Genomic DNA, 21,495 nt, shown 5'->3' with positions numbered 1-21,495 from the left:
GACTTGCCAGGGTCACAAGGAGCAGCATGGGGTTTGAACCCACAACCTCAGGGCGCTGAGGCTGTAGCTTTAACCACTGCACCACTCTAGAAATCAAAATGTAGCAAAGTAAAGGACAATCCAGCCATTGTGACATCACTGATGAGGTTGGCTCTTATTGGTGGGATGAGGCATTATGACATCACAGTATCAACTCTGGTTACCAGAGATAAAAACTTTTCACACTATTTATTCAATTTTCTCTACTGTTCTCCCAGGGGAGCTCAGAAGGGTTTACATGAATTTATTCAGGTACTCAGGTATTTTAGGTTTGCATATTATTTATTTTAATTAATTAATTAATTTTATTTATTTATATACCACTTATATTTTACATATCATATTTCCCTATCTGTCCTGGCGGGCTCAAACCCTATCTAGTGTACCTGGGGCAATGAGGGGATTAAGTGACTTACCAGGGTCACAAGGAGCAAGCGAGGGATTTGAACCCACAACCTCAGGTATCCTGAGGCTGTATCTCTAAACCTTGTGCCACACACTCCCCATGGGTATCACCCCTCCTACGCCTCTTCCCACTCCTCGCCACGTGTGCGCCCCCTTCCCTTCCCCCGTACCTCTGGTTGTTCACCGCCGCTAGCAACAACTTCAGCGTGCTCGTGGCAACCGCGTCGTCTTTCCCGCTGACGTCGCTTCCGCGCATAAGAAGTGACGTCAGAGGGAGAGCAGACCGGGTCGCGAGGAGCCCGTTGAAGTTCTTGTGGCTCACGGGCGGTGGGGAAGGGAAGGGTGCGTGGCAGGGGGAATTGGGGAAAGAGCAGGGGGAGGGGCGCCACTGCCCCAGGCACCTCTTTAAAGGAAGCCTAAAAAGTTTCTTATTTAAAGACGCTTTCGAAGCCTAAGGCCCTCTTAAAGGATCTCTTTGCATGTTATCTTTTTTTTTTTAATTAAATTTTAACATTTTATTCAAGGAAATATAATATACATAGATTTTCATTTCAATTAGATTCACAATTATTATATTTTCATACCTATTTTTATCATTCATTCAAAATATTTTTCCAAATGACCCATTGGGTTAAAGGTGGGAATCTTCCATGCAAGGGAGGGGGTAGGGAAGTGGAGAAGGGGAGGGGAGTGGGGGGGGTATAAGATGTTTTGCATCTTATCTTTAAGAACATAAGAATGGCCACTGCTGGGTCAGACCAGTGGTCCATCGTGCCCAGCAGTCTGCTCCCACGGCGGCCCTTAGGTCAAAGACCAGTGCTCTAAATGAGTCCAGCCTCACCTGCGTACGTTCTGGTTCAGCAGGAACTTGTCCAACTTTGTCTTGAATCCCTGGAGGGTGTTTTCCCCTATAACAGCCTCCGGAAGAGCGTTCCAGTTGTCCACCACTCTCTGGGTGAAGAAGAACTTCCTTACGTTTGTAGGAATCTATCCCCTTTCAACTTTAGAGAGTGTCCTCTCATTCTCCCTACCTTGGAGAGGGTGAACAACCTCTCTTATCTACTTTGTCTTGAATCCCTGGAGGGTGTTTTCCCCTATAACAGCCTCCGGAAGAGCGTTCCAGTTGTCTACCACTCTCTGGGTGAAGAAGAACTTCCTTACGTTTGTAGGAATCTATCCCCTTTTAACTTCAGAGAGTGCCCTCTCGTTCTCCCTACCTTGGAGAGGGTGAACAACCTGTCTCTATCTACTAAGTCTATTCCCTTCATTATCTCAACCGATCTTAATCAAGATTCTTTTCTTGCCCCCTATAAGGACATCCCCCCCCCCAGTGTTTCCACCCTCCATGTTTTAACTATTGTAGTTCTTTCCCCCTCCTTACCTTGATCTGTGTGTTTGTCCATGTTGCGTTTGTGTTGTTGTGTTGAATTATTTTGCATGTATTAACCCCAGTTTTAAGTTATTGTACATCGCTTAGAAATACTATAAGCGAACAAATCAAATTTTTCATAAACGTGAAACTTACTAAAACTGAGATGTTGTATTACCCACTAGCCAACTTCGTAATATTTGTCTTGTCTTTGACCTATACTGTGTATGTACACTTCTCCCTCCATATTCGCTGTGATATGGGATTAACAGAACCGCAAATAACTTTTTCATATGTTATTCACTGTTTTCTATTAAAAATCATTGTGAATAGGGTGAAACCTCGAATAACATGGTGGGAGACCTGTCCTGTTCCTGAAGGAGAAGCAAAACGCGGTGAAGAAAGTGCTGGGAATCGGCAATCTTCTCCGTGCAAGCTGACATAATTTGGGGGGGAGGAGCCAGCAAGCTAAAAACTGCGAATAATCAAAACCGCGATGGCTGAAACTGCGAATGCGGAGGGAGAAGTGTAGTCCTGTAACCCGTTCTGGGCTCTTTTTGGGAAGACGGGCTAAAGAAATGAATGAAAAAAAAATAAATCTCACTCACTCACTGAAGACTTTCACTCTCACCGAGCCCCATTAGGGCTGGATTAAGTCGTAGGCAAACTGAGCACATGCCTTGGGCCCAAAAGTTTAGAGGGACCCTATCGGCTGTGCTCAGGATTCGGAAGGTTAGGATCGCCAACTGTTTGGGTTTTTTTCAGGGTTCTGCAAAGTTGTAAGCGACCTGTCCGAAAGTCCGAAATATGGCTAAGTCTGGGGATAGTTTTTCGGAGTTTAGCCCACTCCAGCTCTCGATGCTCTCCCTTGTGGTAGGCTTCAACCACGGGAAGGCTGCTCTAGTCACAGGAAGGGGTGGGGGTGGGGGGCTGAGCCGCAGAGGCTGTGGGGAGAGCAGATCGCTGCACGGGGAACTAGTGAGAGGTCTGGGGGTGGGGTTTGTTGAAAAGGATTCGAACTGAAGAATAGGGGGGAAATGTGAAGGGTTTGCTGTCAACTGAGGCCAGCATTTTCAGGCCCGGTGGAGGGGGGGGGGGGGGCACCGCCTGCAGGAGCATATGAGCGATAGGACAGCGCTAGAAAAGAGAGCTGGAGAATGAATACGCTTGATGATGTTTCTGCGTCTCTGGAGAGGACAGTCTCAACGCAAATAAAGCTTCCTTTTCAAAATCTGGGCTGCAATGGAGAGGCTGATTGGTACATGTGAGGGGAGTTTTCAACCCAATGAATTTACCCTGTTAACTATTACATTACTTGGCCAAATTCCTTCACTCTGCCTATATTCTTTCAGAAGCTTTACCAAAACAAATTCCATACCATTTTATTTTGCTTTTTCCATTTGTGTAAACCTTTTCTCACTCATAAAACCTTGTAAATGTCTGTCTTTGGCCCGTTGCCCTTAAATCTCACGCCTTTGAGCAGCCCACCCTTGGGAATCTCTGGCTTGTACCGGGGGCGAAGGAGCGTGAAAATGACGTGCCCATCTTCTCCGATTTTCACCCACTGCTGCAGAGCTGCCAAAGTCCCCCGGCTCCATCAGGGAGACTTTTTGGCCAGCCCTGTTTTTATTTATAGTCCCTGATGCCACCAACTGAAATCAGAACTTCGGGTCCCATAATGCACCAGGGTAGGGTTACAGAAATCCAGGATTGAGTTTCCCGTTTGAACTGGGTAACTTGGTTGCTCTCCAGCTCAACCCATGAAGTTGCTCCATTCAAACCATGTGCTGGTGTAGTCTCCGTGCTCACTCATAAACTGTTACAGCTATCATACCCACAGCTAGGCTCTGCATTTTTCCCTGCTTCATCTGGAAGGGTGGGGGAGGGGGTCCAGAAATATATATGTTTGCCTAGGACCCAAAATACTGTTAATCAGGCCCTGAGTGTGTCTCAGAGCTGGATGCACTAAAAACGGTTGTTAAGACCTTGCAGGTCGCTGTGGGCTGATTTTATTGGCCGATTTTCTAAATGGTGGTCGGTGTTCAAACAGCTTCCCATGCAAATGAGTTTTGCGGAGGGTAGCAGTAATACCATCCGATTGCTTGTTAAGAAACTGGCTCTCATACATGTGTAGAACCGGTTTGGGGAAGCCTGGGAAATAGTATCTGCCCCATAAAAAAAAAAAGACAAGTTGAGCTGTCCCCCCCCCCCCTGACAGTCTCTGCCCCAACAACCCCTTAAAGAAAAATTAACAGAGGCAGGAGGGATGCCCACTCCTTCCTGTTGCCATGCCCCCCTCCCCCCCCGTACTTTAATAAAAATCAGCAGGAGGGATGCCCTCTCCCTCCTGCCACCATTCCCCTCCTAAGTTGAATTGACCCCCCTCCCCGCCAGAATCCACCCTCCCCTTCCCCACTCCCCATACTTCACAAAAAATTAGCACTCCCTCCTGCCACTGGATACCGCCCCTATACCTCTAAGCGAAGAAGACAGCAGGAGGGATGCCCAGCTCCTCCTCACAGGCCCACCACTCCAAAATGACAGGCCTTCCCCTTCCCGGTGCATCCTGGGATGTATGGGGAGGGGTCTAAGGCATCTGAGACAATCAGGGCCTTAGGCTCCTCCCTCTGTATCCCAGGATACACCAGGCCAGAAGTGGCATTAGGCGGCCTAAAGCATCTACATAGGTGCGATTCATGACAAAGACCCTGGCCTAAATTTTCAGGGCCTAGCTTTCCTGGAGGTGCAATTCTCTATATGGCGACATCACATGATTGACATGTGTATAGAGAATCCATGCCTGAATGCATAACTGCGTATTTCAAATTTCATTGCTCCTAAATTTAAGAGCGTAAAAAAGTGGGCAGCAGCATGGGTAAAGCTCCTTCTGATGCAACCCAGCATTTGTCTGGCCTTTGCTGAAGCTTTCTCCACCTGATTGGCAAGCTTTCATATCTTCCTGGATGAGAACTCCCAGGTCCCTTTCTGCGGGGGTTCTCGCTAAGTTTTCACCGTTCAAGGTGTATGTTCTGCATGGTGACAGGTCAAAGGCGCACCGTCAACCCAGCGCAGACAACTGAGCGCAAGGTGGAAGCGCGCCGAAGAAAAACAGTATTTTAAGGGTGGGGTGTTGTGAGGGGTTTGGGGAGTTGTAACCCCCCTCATTTACTGAAAACTTCACTTTTTCCCTAAAAAAGAGGGAAAAAGTAAAGTTTCCAGTAAATGAGGGGGGTTACAAACCCACCACAACGCCGGCACGATCTCTGTTAAGTAAAGTGGGGGGGGTTCCCCACCAACACCCCCCGTTGGAGCCCCTTAAAATACTGTTTTTCATCGGCGCGCTTCCGCCTTGCGCTTAGTTGTCTGCGCTGGGTTGTCGCGCCTTTGTCGCCCCACGCTTTTGTCTATGAACCGTTCTGCATGGGTTTCCGCTCCCAAGGTGCATCACTTTACATTTTTTTGCCATTAAAGTTTAGTTGCCAAGCACTGGACCATTGTTCCAATAAAAGCAGGTCCTGCTTCATAGTGCTGGGCCTGGTTGCGCTATCAGGTTCTGTTGCCCTGCCCACAATGTTGCATGGCAAAAGAACCTGGGGGGTGGAGGGGTGAGAGATGGGGCTTTAGGAACTTAGCACTAATTTTCAGCACTAGATTTATAAATTAGGCTCACGTTTCTAGGCAAATGAATGGCAGGCCGACATTTCTAAACAAAACTTTTAAACTCCCTGTATTAGGATGAATTTTCAGCTGAAAAGTTATGCTCTTATGTTTGGCTGTCAATAGGGCATAGATTTAGAAGCCTAAATTGAATCGCTCAGGGAGAGATTATCAAAAGCTTGCCACGAAAGTGAGGCCCGGTCTTGCTTGCAAAGTGGCTCGGCCTCCGATGCTCAGAAGGGTTCTCGGGGGGGGGGGGGGGGGCGGCTTTTAACAATTGCGGTAGCAGCCACGAAGAACCTTGTGCAAATTCATTACAAGGAGCTCATTAGTACGAAAATAAGGCCCAGAAGGGAACGCCCACCTCTTACCGTGCAAAATCTTCCAGCAGGTCTGTTTGTGCATGTTTTGCGCGTGTGTGTCCTGTACCTATGGTAAGAACACAGGTGGTAGGCGCAGGACACACAAAACACGTACAACATGCACGTGTCCCTATGACAGCTGAAACAACCCCACCCCCCCAAATAAACTTCCTGGAGAGCTCTGGCGATCAGGAACTGTATTGGGCCAGACACAGGTCCTTCCCCTTTCACTGGGGTACTCGGTGCAAACGGCGTGATTATGGTTTGCATGCTATTTGTACTGAGCATACCCCGGCAAAAGAGAATTGCTTGACTGGCTTGCCGGAGCTTTGTGCATCCTGCCCTCAGCTTTTTATAAATATTGGGCCCACCATTTCATTTCATTTCTTCTTTTTTTTTTTTTCTCCAAAGTTTTATTTATAAACAACACATTCACTGCAGACATGAACCCCTGGCCCACCATTTCTAAGTTGTATCCTAATTCTTCTCCTAGACGTCAATGTGCGAACCCTTGTGAGGAGCACTGAGTCTTGTCTAATTCCTAAATTAACAGCTGTGCTTACTGAAGGTCACTCTCGGGACATTTGCATATCTAGCGTTCATTTAGGATAATGCTTTCTGTTGACTTGTAAAACATTAGAGCAGAACTGACTTTTTGAAATGAGGGTAGAGATGGCGTCGGGAAGAGTCTCTGTTTTCTAAGTTGCTTCTCTTCCCCCCCCCTCCCCCTTTCAGCTGGCCTCAGCAGCGCGGGAGGAAGCCGGGACGCTTTGGTACCAAGAGAAGCCCTCATGGAGACGTGCTATTTGGAGAGATTCTCCATGATGTACCAGCAGAGCAAGGAGAGGGCAGGGGAGATCTTGCCGGATCATTTCAGCCAGCTCAGCCGAAAGCGAAAGCATTCAAGTGAGAGACAGGAGGGAGAAAGCTGTCAGCAGGAGACTTATGTGGATGGGTCCCAGGAAGAACCCAAGGCCAAATGGAAGAAGATTGTGAAAGGTAACGAGACCCCTTCCTCCTTCAAAGGTCTCCTTTCTGCCTTTGGCAGACTGTCCCTTTGAAGTGTGTGGTGGGGGGAAATTCATGAATCCTGTAGTTGTCATCTCAGGCCTGTAGTGCTCAGACCGTATAATACCACACTTAGCCATGTGACCTGGGTTTCCAGCTGTAGTTAATGATTGCTAATTAAGTTCTATATAACATGCAATCCTAAAAATCTCTAGTCTCTGGGTTATTTTATTTTTTCAAAACTTTAAGCATATAACACATTAGAAATGGATTCTTTAACCTGTGTGGTTAATAGTGTAACGAGGGTAGGAAGCACCTGAGGTGTTAGCATCCCCCCCCCCCGCCCTCTTTTCTGCCCCCCCCCCTGCTATGTGTTCACACGCCTTCCCTTCCTCTCTGGGGCCTCAGCTCTTCCTCTGATGTCACTTCCTGAGAAAGTGACTTCAGAGCAGTGGGTTGGAGATGCTCCACACTGGCGAAGAACCAAAGAGCTGTGGTGGGCCAGAGAGGAGGAGAAAAGATGGTACCCGGGGCGTTCCGCCTTACTGCGTCACTGCGTGTGGTGTGCAAGAAGAGCACATTCAGTTTTTGATGTTGCTCGTAGAAGGTAGCAGCTTTGTGATGGTCTGTGTGGTTATTTCTCTGTTAGACGGTGGGCCTGAGAAGGCGATCTCCCCCAGCCCTTCAGAGCACTCAGAGGAGCCCCTCAGTAATGAGGTGACCAAGTTGAAGGTTTGCATTGAGTTGACAGGACTTCATCCCAAAAAGCAGCGACACTTGCAACACCTCCGAGAGCGGTGGGGACAGCATATGACCCCAGAGGGGCCGCTGTGTGCCGGTGTGGCTCAGCAAGGCAGGAACGAGGTGGTCGAGGCTCTGGAGAAAGAAATAAAGTTGGAAGATAGGTACATCAGGAGGAGGGCGGAGGTGGAAATCTGCAGAAGCTGGCCTGAAGATGCCCTCAAAAGAAGCAACGCTGAGGAAGGTAAGTGTAGGCCACTGGCCCACGTTTGTGATTCTTCTAACGCATGCTCCCCATCCCTCTGGGTGTTTACAGGTAGGGGTATCTGTGAGCTCCATGTCAAATAGGACCCAGTCTTGGCCTTAACCCAGTACATCAAGGACACATAGAGGGAAATTTGAAAATTGCTCGATGCCCTGTCCAATAAATTAAAAGAAGATGTATTATGCTGGCATAAGTATCTCCCTGCTTACTAGAGAAATTTGCCCCCGTCCTCGCAGGAACTCAATTTCCCGTCCTGTCCCCGTGAGTTTTGTCGCTGTCCCTGTCCCATTCCTGTAAGCTCTGCCTTAACGCACAAGCCTCAGATACTTATGATTTTAAAGCGTTTGAGGCTTGTGCAGATGAGGGCGGAGCTTAGGCATTGGTGGAATGAGGCATTATGTCATCACAATCTGAGCTCTAGAATGTTGCTACTTAGGATTTTAAAGGGTTTGAGGCTTGTGCAGATGAGGACGGAGCCTAGGCATTGGTGGAATGAGGCATTATGTCATCACAATCTGAGCTCTAGAATGTTGCTACTTAGGATTTTATTTTTTTTTTAATTGAAAAGCTTTTATTGAAAAACACTCAAACAGTACATAACAATTGCACATGAAATGCAAGAACAAAAATACATGGAGCCGAGTACCACACTCTAAAATAGCACACATAATTAAAATCAACAACATAGACATGTGCAAGTCCTACAGACTAATAAGAACAATCTAGAATGCCCACCCAAACACAGCCAATACCCCCCCTCCCACCCCCCAGGGACAAAACACAATACCTACAGCTCTCAATATGGTTGAGAGATAGTCAATTCCAAACAGATACCAAAAATTGGAAAGGAATATGGTTATGGGATCCCCCCCAAGCATCGCCCATCCATTCCAACTCCAAGGCCAACTCAAAGCCCCTGACCACCCCTACCACAAACCCCCACAGAGGCCTGAAAATTGCGCCACACATGAGCATAGCCATGTAGTTTACCATGCCGCAAGGCCGTTAAGTGATAAAGGTTCTGCCAATTAAGCAAACGTTGCTCCACCAGGGCCCACGTGGGAGGGAGCGCCTGATTCCACAAAGAAGCAATGGCCAATCGAGCAGCAGTGAATGCCAACTTACAAAACAAAGAGTCACCCCAAGCCAGATCCAATTGATGCCAAAACAACAAGGCGTGTCGCCAATCGGCCGGTATCTGGACATCTAGGATCCGGGACACCCGAACAAAGACCTCAGTCCAGAATCCACACACCTGCCCACACTGCCACCACATATGAAAGTAGGTACCCACTTCCCCACAGCCCCTCCAACATAGAACACTCGCACCTCCCTGCCAACGAGCCACAACCTGAGGGGTATAGTACCACCGAAAGAGGACCTTGTAACCATTCTCGATCAGCAAAGCAGCAATACCCGCCGAGGAGATCTCCGACCATATGTCACCCCAAGTGTCCCAGGAAATAGCCGAACCACAATCCTCTTCCCAGGCCCTCATGTAGGGAAGGGGAGCCCCCTGACAATTAAGGCACCTATATACCGCAGAGAGAGCTCCCTTCCGAAGCACTGGACCCAATAGCAGCTCAAAGGGCATCTTACCACCCCTCAAGTCTCCCAAAAGACCCGAGGTCCTAATATAATGGAGAACCTGTAGGTAGGGGAACAAATCCCTTATCCCAAACCCAAACTTACCCCTGAGTTCTGTAAAGGGTCTAACACCGCCCTGGACCGGGTCCCACAACTGTCCCACACAAACTAAGCCCCGTGACTCCCAGTCTGCAAACACTCCCCCATCCCTTCCCGGTGGAAAATCAGGGTTGTGTCTCAACGGAGTATACCAGGTATGTCGCCTACTCCCCAATAAACAAGCTCGGGTCTGATTCCATACCCTCAAGGAAGTCACTACTGAGGATACCCCCCCTACCAATCGCGCCCTACCAGGTACCCACGGCCTATGTAACAAAGGCACCCCATCACTTAAATTTTGTTCAATTTCCACCCACGGTTTCGGCGTCTGCGTCTGCCATTCTAAAAGGGCGCGCAGCTGAGCAGCCTGATAATATTTCACCACATCTGGGACCCCCAACCCCCCATCCCCTCTCCCCATACATAAGACCTTCCTACTCACCCTTGGCCGCCGACCAGCCCAAATAAAATTAAAGATATGCCTTTGAACCCCCTCTAACGTTTTTCTACCCACCCAAAGAGGCAATACTTGGAATAAGAACAACAAACGAGGCAGAATCATCATCTTCACGATGGCCACCCGGCCCAACCAAGAGAAATACAGATCTTTCCAATTAAGCAAATCTTGGCGAATACGACGAAAGAGCGGAGGAAAGTTAAGGTCATATAAATCCACTCCCGGCGGTCCAAAATAAACCCCGAGATATCGCAAAGAACGCTGAACCCACCGAAACGGATACCGGTCTCGGAGATAGGATACCCGGTCAGCAGGCAAGTTAATGTTGAGGAGCTCCGATTTGCCAACATTGACCCGAAATCCCGACACCTCACCATAAATATCCAACTCCCGCAATATAGCCGGCAAGGAAGTCGCAGGCTCTTCCACCGTGAACAAAATATCATCCGCAAACAAGGCCAACTTAAAATCCCCTCCCGGCACCGTGACCCCCTTAATATCCTGATTCATCCGCACTCGCTGCGCCAGGGGTTCCACCGTCAAAGCGAAAAGGAGCGGGGAAAGGGGACACCCCTGACGTGTTCCCCTTGCCAGAGAGAAAGTCTCCGAATAGCCACCATTCACCTTGATGCAACTCAAAGGTCCACTATATAGGACCCGAATCCATTCCCGCATTCGTGGACCCAACCCCATAGACTCCAGGACCTGAAATAAAAAAGGCCAAGCTACCCTATCAAATGCCTTCTCAGCATCGATAGACAAAAACACCGTTTCTCGCCCCCCCCCCCCGGCTCGATCATACAAGTTATAGACCCTACGAGTATTATCACTCACCTGTCTGCCTACCACAAAGCCCGACTGATCTGGATGGATCAGCCGAGGGATCCAACTCATCAATCGGTCCGCCAAAATTCGCGTGAAGATCTTAGTATCAACCCCCAGCAAGGATATCGGCCTGTAGGAAGCACATTGGAGGGGATCCTTCCCCTCCTTAGCCAACACCGTCACTCCCGCCAAGCGCATGAAGTAGGGGAGGGTACTATTCCCTTGTAAAGAGTTAAGAAAACACAACAAAGGAGGCAGTAGCAGATCTTGAAAACGTTTGTAGTACCGAACGGTAAAACCGTCCAACCCAGGCGACTTACCAAGCTTCATAGAGCGCAGCGCGCTACGAGCCTCAAGCAATGTAAGAGGGCGGTCCAACCGCGCCACATCAGCCTGTGCAATCCGGGGCAACTCTGCTGAAGTTAAATAAGCATCCTGGTCCCGCGAGGGCCCTGGATCTTCCGGGGTATAAAGTTGGGAATAATACTCCACAAAACGGGCACGGATAGCATCCTCAGTCTGTAACACTTCCCCAGAAGCCGCCCGGAGTGAAAAGATCTGGTTGCGCGTCTGTCGCACCTTAAGACGATGTGCAACCAGTCGACTAGCTTTATTAGAAAACTCAAAATATCTCTGTTGGAGGAGCTGTAAGTTATGGTGCAATCTGTCCAAGTCTAAAGCCTGGAGATCCCGACGGGCCTGAAACAAGCGCTCCCGCAGTTTCACATCCCAAGGAGAACGCTTATGCAAACTCTCCAACCTACCAATCACAGTCAACAGGCCCGCTGCATCCTCCCGCCGTTTACGCTGTCGGGCCGACGACAGGGCTATTAATCTGCCCCTAAGGGTAGCCTTTAACCCCTCCCAAACCGCTTCCAACGAAGCTCCACACTCCTCATTTACATCTAGATATTCTTGTATCCACCCTTCGATCTGTGTTCCCACCTCTGGGTCATCTAAAAGACTATCATTAAAACGCCAAAATTTCCATCCCGAGCCTCCACCCACCCCCTGGAATCGCAACCACACCGGGGCATGGTCCGACCACGTGAGGGACTCAATCCCCGCGGACTCCACCCTCCGGAGTAGTCCCCGCTCCACAAAAACATAATCAATTCTAGAATATGAGGAGTGTATTCCCGAAAAGTAAGTATAGTCCTTAACCGAAGGATGTAGCCACCTCCAGCAGTCCACCACATTCAGATTGGCCAATGCCTCCCGCAACAGTTTACGATCCCTTCTCCCATAATGATCCGCCCTCCCTGAGTTATCTAAATGAGGGGTCACTGTAAGATTGAAATCCCCACCAAAAACCAGGGCTCCCCCCTTAAACTTGAGGATCCGAGGGACCAACTCACGAAAGAAGGTCCCCTGACCCTCATTAGGGGCATATACATTTACCAGGGAGTACAAGACCCCCTCAATCAGAGCCTCCAACATAATGTATCTGCCCTGAGGATCCCGCACCACCCTACGTACCTCACAACGGATCCCCTTACGAAGAAGAATTCCCACCCCACCCCTCTTAGAAGTGCCCATCTGGGAAGCCCAGAAGGCCTGCGGGAACCTGTGATCTCCAGCCAAGGATTCATGGGACTGTAGTAAATGTGTTTCCTGAACAAAGCAGACATCAGCCCTCAAACGGAGCAATTCCCTATAGAAGGCCCTTCTCTTATTGGGGGAATTGAGACCCCTAATATTATAAGAGACCAATTTAAACGCCCCCATATTCCAAAGAAAATAATGACAATGCAAACCCAACCCCAACAGATATGTCCCCACTTCCCCCCTCTTCCCCCACCCCTCCCCACCACCCCCCCTCCCCCACAGTGAGAGTCCTCAGATCTCCCACCAACATACAAAGAAGTGAACCATCTCCATGGCCCCTTACACACATCCCACACTCAAACATCAATTATCAAAAACGGTGTGTACAAGGATCCCCCACACCCAATCCACCAATCCCTCAAGCTCCCATGTCATAGTGTACACTCTCCCCTCCCCCACACTGCACTACCCCCCATATAACACAAACCCAAAACCTTCAACTTCCCCCTCCCCCCTCATCCCAAACCAGGTAGTGTATAACCCCCACAAAACACTCTCCCAAGGGGCAGGACTCAACAGTCCATTCCCCCGGGGGGGGAGTCCAAAGACCCCCCGCCGAGACATGAAACTGGCAGTAGAAACAGGAAAAGAACAGGTACAGTCAGTCAGCTCTCAGGGGGGAGCGCTTGAGGAAGAAGCGGTGGCCCAAAGAGGGGGTCCACCCCCTCGGCCACCCCTCCCGCTCCGGGATCCATTTTCCACTCGTTGCCAGCGGGCGGAGGCAAGACGCCCACCCTGGCCAGGCACCACACCTCCCGCCGGAACAGCCTCCTCAGGGATCTCGATACCCGCTTGTTGCAACAGCCCACGAGCCTCTCAAACCGTGGTAACTCTGGTGTGGACTCCGTTGATGGTAATAACAACTCCAAAAGGGTAAGTCCAACGATAGCGCAAATTGCCGCGCTGCAAAGCCTTGGTCACTTCCCTGAACGCCCGCCGTTTCTGGAGCGTGCCAGCAGCTAGGTCCTGATAAAACTCCAGCCGGTGACCCTCCCAGGTGACCGGGCCCATCTCCCGGGCTTTGCGGAAGATCCGCTCTTTAAGGACAAAGCTCTGAAGACACAACACTATATCTTTTGGTTGATCCAGTGTCCGGGGTCCCAGCGCGCGATGAGCCCGCTCCAGTCCCGGCTCCAATGTGTCATCTTGCAGGAGCCACCTGATCAGCTTGATTGTAGTAGCACGAACATCCTTAAACTCAGGCAGGTCTGGTAGGCCCCGCACCCTCAAATTATTACGCCGGGTGCGGTTCTCCAGGTCCTCGACTTTATCCAGAAGAAGTTGGTAATCCGCAGACACCGTCTCCAGTGATCTCTGCATTCCGGTTACACTGTCCTCACAGCTATCCATGCGCATCTCCACCACCTCGACCCTCGTGCCCACCTCCACCAGGTCAGTGCGCAACTCCTGCACCGCCTCCCGAACCTGCACCGCCACCGCAGAGATTTCAGATTTTACCTCTGCAATCCATCGCTGCATATCCACTTTAGTAAGCGGGTCCATCGGTGAACTCTCTGGTACCGGGTCCGCCACCATGTCAGCCACAGCCGCCAGGGTCCCGCTCAATTTCGCCGCCTCCCCGCTGCACGTCCTCAGGGCCCATGCTGCCACGTGCAGCCCGGCTCAGCGCTTGTTCCATCGTGCGCTGGCCGGGTTTGTCGCCGGGCAACTTTTTTCGCGTTGCCATAGTGGTCACCGTGACTTCGCACACCTCACCAGCCCCCGGGGACAAAAAATTTGCACCGTTTACACACCGAAATGATAGTTATTTCGCCGGCCCGAACGGAGCTCTCAGTTCAAGCTCCCATCCGTGGCGATGACGTCACTTCCTCCGCTACTTAGGGTTTTAAAGGGTTTGAGGCTTGCGCAGATGAGGACGGAGCTTAGGCATTGGTGGAATGAGGCATTATGACATCACAGTCTGAGCTCTAGAATGTTGCTAGTTAGGGTTTTCAAGGGTTTGAGGCTTGTGCGGATGAGGGCGGAGCTTAGGCATTGGTGGAATGAGGCATTATGACATCACAATCTGAGCTCTAGGATGTTGCTACTTAGGGTTTTCAAGGGTTTGAGGCTTGTGCAGATGAGGGCGGAGCTTAGGCATTGGTGGAATGAGGCATTATGACATCACAATCTGAGCTCTAGAATGTTGCTAGTTAGGATTTTCAAGGGTTTGAGGCTTGTGCGGATGAGGGCGGAGCTTGCAGGAATGGGGCAGGGACAGGAAAAGAACTTGCGGGGCCAGGAAAATGAATCCCTGCAGGGATGAGGAAAATTTGTCCCTGTATCATTCTCTACCCCCTACCCAGGTCCTCTCAGATTCTACCTATGAATACACAACTATCACACTGTAGACTTGCCAATATGTGCATATTTTGAGAATAACGCCTTAGCACACATGTTGCATATATGATGTGTGTTTTGTCAATATTCTAATGTTTTACATAAGTATGTGAAGTTCAAGTTCAATTTTATTTGATGAATCGCCTATAACAATTTCTAAGCGATGTACAATTTAAAACATCATATGAGATAACAGACTCTATTAAAAACAAAATTTTTAACAAATTTAAAAAAAAACAATAATTTATAACATACAATGTTAGAACTTAAGGGGTAACATGACTAACTAGATACAGTAGGAAAGAGGGGCACAGTTACAATAATCAGTCTAAGATAGAAGAAACATAAAGGGTAAAAACACATAGGAGGGGGCAAGGGATATATTTAGAAGGTTAAAAGTTTTGAACATGAAAAATTTTAAATAAAGTGTTAAATCATTAAGTAGTAAAAGCATCTTTAAATAAAAAGGATTTTAAAACTTTTTTAAAAGAGCTGAGGTCTTTTTCTTTTCTTATATAAAAGGGCAGGGCGTTCCAAGTTTGAGGTGCTAACACCTTTTGTTTTGAATCACCCCAGGTGTTGTGGTGTTTGTTAATAAAAACAGGGGTAGAAGTCTGGATCTGGAATGGGGTAATACCAGGGTGGATTTGATTTAAATCAAATCGGTTTAAATCATGCCACTGACATTATGAATGGATTCATGGAAATCATTTACCCAAAAATTTAAACATTGCATGAATATACAGCCTTATGCTACATAATTAAAAGCTAATCCTTATTTCATGATGAATAACTTTTGGACTATAATGTATCTTAAATAGAAACCTTATCTTTTAGATAGATTTTTCCTTAAAAAAAAAATTTTATTTTTTAAAAAATCTGATTTAAAATAAACATTAGATTTTTTTTTTTTTTAAATTAAAAAAATAATCATTGACTTTTATCCACCGTGGGTAATACGAGAACTGACTCAGCCTCTCCTTTTGTGAAATGGAGCTTCTTGGTGGCTTTCATTTAATTCAGAAAAATATACAGTTAGCGTTTTTATGCTGCATTTTTTGGATAGGCGATGAACATCCATTGTATGGTGCCAGCTAAAACCTATACGATTAAGTGCAATAATATTCATCCCCTTAACCGCATAAGGTAGAACTGCTTTTTCTGTGTCTTAGAATCAGTACTTAACTGCATAAGTGCTAACTCTGCAGCAGGAACGTTACGCTTTTCTACCGGGATTTGTACTGGTTGCCAGTAGAAGCACAGCGTGCAAGAATTTAAGAGCAAATGGGATGCCCATGTGGGATCCCTTAGAGGGTTAAGCCAAGGGACTTGGGGGTGGGTCAGTAGAGTGGGCAGACCTGATGGGCTATGGCCCTTATCTGCCGTCATCTTCTATGTTTCTATACCATCTTTAAATTGGGCTCCATTTACTATAAAGTTTCTCTAGGTCCAGTCCCGCAATATTTGGCTAAATTGTTTTATATTTCTACACAAAGGTGCCCTTGTAAAATTTGTTCTCTTTTTACATTTCCACCCGTTTCGGGTTGTAAGTTTAAAAAAATATCATGAGCGCACACTTTCCTATCAAGCCGCCACTTGGGATAAGGAGTTCAAACATCTATTATCATCCTCTGCTTCTTATTTACTTTTTAGAAAACAATTAAAAACTTATTTGTGTGTAATTAACCGTAAACTTTTAAGTTCTTTCATTCATTTGTAACCTTATTATTTAATATTTTGTTAACCGCATAGAACTTTATGGTTATGCGGTCTAGAAATCGCTTTTATGTTATGTTATTCAACACTTTATATACGTTGGCATTTAAAAAACATATCATAACACCTCATTCACCTATATTTCATAAACAACCTTCACCTTGATCCTCAGCGAGGCCACCTTCCCACTCAGTGTTCACTCATAGTGGGCGGCTGTATGTCCCAAATCGTCACTGGATCGTTCAATTTTTTTGGGGTTTTTATGTAGTTTTAAGTTTTTTCTCTTGTTTTTTCGTTTTCTTTTTATACATCATTTATTTCTTCTTTATATAAAAAGAAAACGAAAAAACGAAAGAGAAAAAACTTAAAACTACATAAAAACAAACAAAAAAATTGACGATTTGGGGCATGAAGCCGCCCACTATGAGTGAACACTGAGTGGGAAGGTGGCTTCGTTGAGGATCGAGGTGAAGGTTGTTTATGAAATATAGGTGAATGAGGTGTTATGATATGTGGTTTATATGCCAACGTATATAGAGTGTTGAATAAAATATTGCCTCTTTCTTGAACATTATATAAGATTAATGCCATAGGATAAAATGTTATGTTATTCAGCAGCAATAATCTTGGACTCAAGCAATTTAAACAGCCTGGAGCCCCTTTGGGCCATTTAAATCACTTTGATTATTTATGATAATGGAGTGCTGCTTTAGGTGGGCGGGGCTCAGAATGGGTAGGGTCCTTCATGGGGATTATTATACTTTTACGTTCTATTTAAATCACTGTGGATGATCCAGCTGTTGATGGTTTTGATATGTTAGGAATATATTTTGGATTTTGTCTTTTGTATTATTTTGCAGTGCTGTAATTTGTGAAAATAATAAGGGCCCTCTTTTACTAAAGCGCGGTAGAAATGCTTCGGCGCTCATAGGAATTCAAAGAACTTTGGAGCATTTAGCGCTCCAGGCTGTGGTAGAAAAGAAAGGGGGGGGGGAATGAATAGTTTTAAAAATCACTTTGAATAGTGGACATTTTGGCCTATATTCTATAAACTGCATCTTAAGATAGGCACCATCTTAAGGGGAAAAAGCCATTTTTAAAACGATTAATATCTTTTTTTTTTTTTTTTTAATGTAAGTGCCTACCAGCGTCTAAAAAACAGCACCTGCATCGTGGCTACAGAGGCGCTTTACAATTCCTAATGCCACCATAGGCATGGCTAAAGCTGGAAGTGGCGTTAAGAATCATAGAGCACCCCCGTAGCCGCAGTTCACGTGAAAGATAGGCGCTGAAAATATAGGCCTTTAAAACCCTGGCCTACCTTTCACGAAGCTGCGATTCTATAAACGGCGCTGTTGCGTGATTGACGTGCAATTGGTGGCCTTTGTTTTTTTAGGCGGCCCCCCGACCATTTACAGAATCCGTGCCTTTGTGTTTCAGGGCATTACAGCCCACGGTGGTACACTGTGAACTGTTTCTGTGCAATGCGTTAAGTTTCTTCTCTTCCCCCATTCCCAGGCTTTGGTTTCTCTATATTCCCTGCATCACCACATGTGAGAAGTCTTTCGTCCACCTCTCCAAGCTACAAGCAGGAAGCTCCTCCAAGCCCAGTACCAGCCTGCAGGCAGCAGAGGGCGACAGAGGACCAGAAGTCAGATGCGACGCAGGAGGGAACTCTGGCCGCTACTGCCGCCCTGCTGCTGGGATCCAGCGAGGGTGAGAAACCGACAGGAAAACGGCACTGTAAAACCAAGCATCTGAGCTTGCAGGAGAGGAGGAGGAGGGCATCGCTGACGGGGGACAAGACCTCTGAGACAGCAGACCCACACGAGAAGGTAGGGCCGCTCTAATCTGTTTTAAGAATTCAGCTCTTGAAATGCACAACCAAAGCTTACCCTGGTCCTCTGTAAACATTTTTTTTTTTTTTTGTTCTTTCATCAGAGTTTTTTTGGTTCATTTTCAAATCAAACAATAAGTGCACAAAAATATATCATAAAAGTAATTTCCATATAGCACCATAATATCTAACACATAAAATCTAATAGTGTAAAATCTCCATCCACCCACCCTTCATCATATTCTCAACTAAAATAGAATATACTATATTATACAACATATTATAACATATCGTATTAAATTACATCCCAAATACACCCTCCCCTTTGAGTGTGCTAGATAAAACTAAGAATGAAAAAGAAAAGGAACAGAAAGGAAATGATGTCTGTTCATCATAATACTTTTCCAATAGCCCCCATATCTTTACAGAGTTATTATATGTCCCTTTTTGTACCGCTATTGCTCTTTCCATCTTAAAAATATGGCATAACGAATTCCACCAGAATGTGTACCGTATTTTCACATAGATAACGCGCACCCGTGTAAAACGCGCACACGGGTATAGCGCGCAAAAAACACATATTTATGTACATAAATTTTTATATACCGCGCACACCCGTATACCGCGCATGCTGCCCGACTCTCCTTTCGCCCGCCCCGACTCTCCTCTGGAGACCCCGACTCTGTTTTCGCCCGCCCCAACTCTCCTTTCCTCCTTGAAGTTCTGTCCCTACCCTGAAAGCCTGATGCCCCCCCCCCCCCCCCGATTCACCCCCCCACAGGACCGCTCGCACCCCCACCCCGAAGGACCGCTCGCACGCACCCGCACCCCCACCCTGAAGGACCGCTCGCACCCCCACCCCGAAGGAGCGCTCGCACTCCCACCCCGAAGGACCGCTCGCACCCCCACCCGAAGAACCGCTCGCACCCCCACAGCCTCACCCCCCTCCCCCATGGAGAAGCTGGCCAGCGAGCCCAGCTGTTTCCTCTGCCGGCGGTCCCGCCCCTTCTCTGAGCCCTGCTGCGCTGCTTTTTCTTCCGGTGGTCCCGCCCTTTCTCTGACATCAGAGAAAGGGCGGGACTGCCTGAAGAGGAAGCAGCGCAGCACAGGGCTCTGAGAAGGGGCAGGACCGCCGGCAGAGGAAGCAGCTGGGCTGGCATCCGGAAACAAGGTAGACAGTTTCTCCATGGGGGAGGGGGGAGGCTGTGGGGGTGCGAGCGGTCCTTCGGGTGGGGGTGCGAGCGGTCCTTCGGGGTGGGAGTGCGAGCGCTCCTTCCGGGTGATGAATCGGGGGGGGGGGGGAACTATGTAAAAAAAAATTTGTATAACGCGCAAGGGTATGCGCGGTTTGTAAAAACCACGTATAACGCGCGCGTTATATGCGAGAAAATACGGTAATTAAGATTCTTGTGATTTTTCCAATTATTGGTAATATGTTGAATGGCAACCCCTGTCATAACTAATAAAAGTTTATTAAACTTTTAATATTCCAGACACATGCAGACAGAAACGTCTGGGGAGGGGCAGGGAGTTGAGCTTCTAGTTGTCAGTACCTGGCTTTGTGAAGGAAAAAAGAACTTACCCAATGAAGAATGGCACAAAGAAGTAAAGAAAGTCACCCAGGGGGTGTCAGTGACTCAGGTGCAGGGAGGTGGAGTGACCCCTCCCCCTTCCTCTTTCCCCAATTCATAGAGCCCATGGCATTGTAGCAGGATTGAATTTAGGAGTCAAATAGGTGGGAGTGCCCTACTGCCCCCCCCAGCAAGCAGGTCATCCTCATTGTATTTAGAGATGCATTATGGGTATCTAGTGATGCATTATGGATATTGAGTACCTTTGCTTCACTCCCAACATGCACCACAAGACAAAGGTCTCCAGCTTTGATTTTCTGATATTTATTTTAGCTCCCAGCACCTGGAAGGCACCTAAGGTCATGTCACCCCCCCTCCCCCCCAATTGTTCAGTTCATCTTACCAAATGCACTGTAGTGCCAGTGAGTATATAGTGTTACAGACTGACATGCAGTCCTAGTGCTCCACAGGCCCTCGTGCTGGAACTACGGTATTCAGTCACTTGCAAGTCTGCGTGATAATCATGCTATCACCCAAGGTTTACCTTCTAAGACCAGTATCTGCTGTACCGTCACTGCTGTAGATTTGGTGTCTGGATGGAGCAGCTCCCAAAATCTTTGCATCCGGTTTCTTTCTTGCTATTTTTCTTTGCCAGTTTCATCCTGCTTATTTGAACTTCCAGCTCAGGGGTGTAGTTACGGGCTACCATTAAAACGTTGTTAATTTTTTTACCACTAACTTGTGCAATTTAAGACAGATCCCATTTTATGCAATGAGATTTAGTTAGTAACAATTTGCTTATCAGTAGCCCATGTTGATAATGTTCCCCCTTAATTGAAGAAAACAAATGTCTCTAGAAATTAAAATCACTTTTCTATGTAATGAAAGGGAGCCAAGGGTAGGACAGTCAAGCCCTTGTGACATCACTGAGAAGGTTGGCTCTTAGGCATTGGTGGAATGAGGCTTTATGACATCACAATATCAGTTTTGATTGCCGGAGACTGAAACTTCATGCCAAGGGGAGAAGTTATCAACCCGGGCGGCCATTGAGTCACGTTATTTTTCAACAAATCGTACTATTTTAGCGCAGGTCCCATTTTTGCCGTGAGACCCAGTTTGCAGTAAGTTTGCAGTAAGTTGACATGTAACTGGGGTTTGCAGTAAGTTGACATGTCTTAACAGTAGCCCACGTTGATAACATCATAAAATCTGCATCCTGAATCTATCCACTAGGAGGTGCCGTTGTATGATGGCCAGTAGTCCCTCCCTTCAGCACGATGGACCTGAAAGGAGAAGCCTGTTTCCTTTGTGGATGGGGGGGAGGGGGAGAATAAACCCTTATTCATCTGCCCTTAGGCCTTTAGGGGGTGGGCTGTCAGAGCCAGAGCCTGACCAATATTTTGGGTGCAAATAACATTAGCAGCTGGAAGGTTTTAAAGGGTGGGGAGAGAGACTGTTTTTGGCCAGCGCCTCCCTCCCCTTCTGCTTTTCTTGGAGCCCTCTTATTTTTGCATGTCCTTCCTGTGCAGTGGCAAAGTTAGGGGGGGGGGGGCAGTCTGCTCTGGGCACCATGCTCAAGGCCTGCGAGTTCACGTTCAGAAGCTCAAGG

The 21,495-nt window shown here is 47.5% G+C and overlaps 1 protein-coding gene across 9 annotated transcripts in view; it reads left to right on the top strand.

Annotated features, from left to right (window-relative positions):
- The window catches only part of BCOR (BCL6 corepressor), a 163,287-nt gene that overhangs the window by 90,342 nt on the left and 51,450 nt on the right, over positions 1-21,495 (top strand). For all 9 annotated transcript variants that reach the window (XM_033948108.1, XM_033948107.1, XM_033948116.1 and 6 more), the window contains 3 exons: positions 6,568-6,831; positions 7,490-7,825; positions 17,997-18,313. In XM_033948108.1, the coding sequence (XP_033803999.1) occupies positions 6,568-6,831; positions 7,490-7,825; positions 17,997-18,313 (917 nt within the window). The remainder of the gene's footprint in view (positions 1-6,567; positions 6,832-7,489; positions 7,826-17,996; positions 18,314-21,495) is intronic.

Source organism: Geotrypetes seraphini, chromosome 6 (assembly GCF_902459505.1).
Source record: "Geotrypetes seraphini chromosome 6, aGeoSer1.1, whole genome shotgun sequence".
NCBI lineage: Eukaryota > Metazoa > Chordata > Amphibia > Gymnophiona > Dermophiidae > Geotrypetes > Geotrypetes seraphini.
The sequence above is the reverse complement of the archived record's forward strand: the minus strand, read 5'-3'. Positions and strand labels throughout refer to the sequence as shown.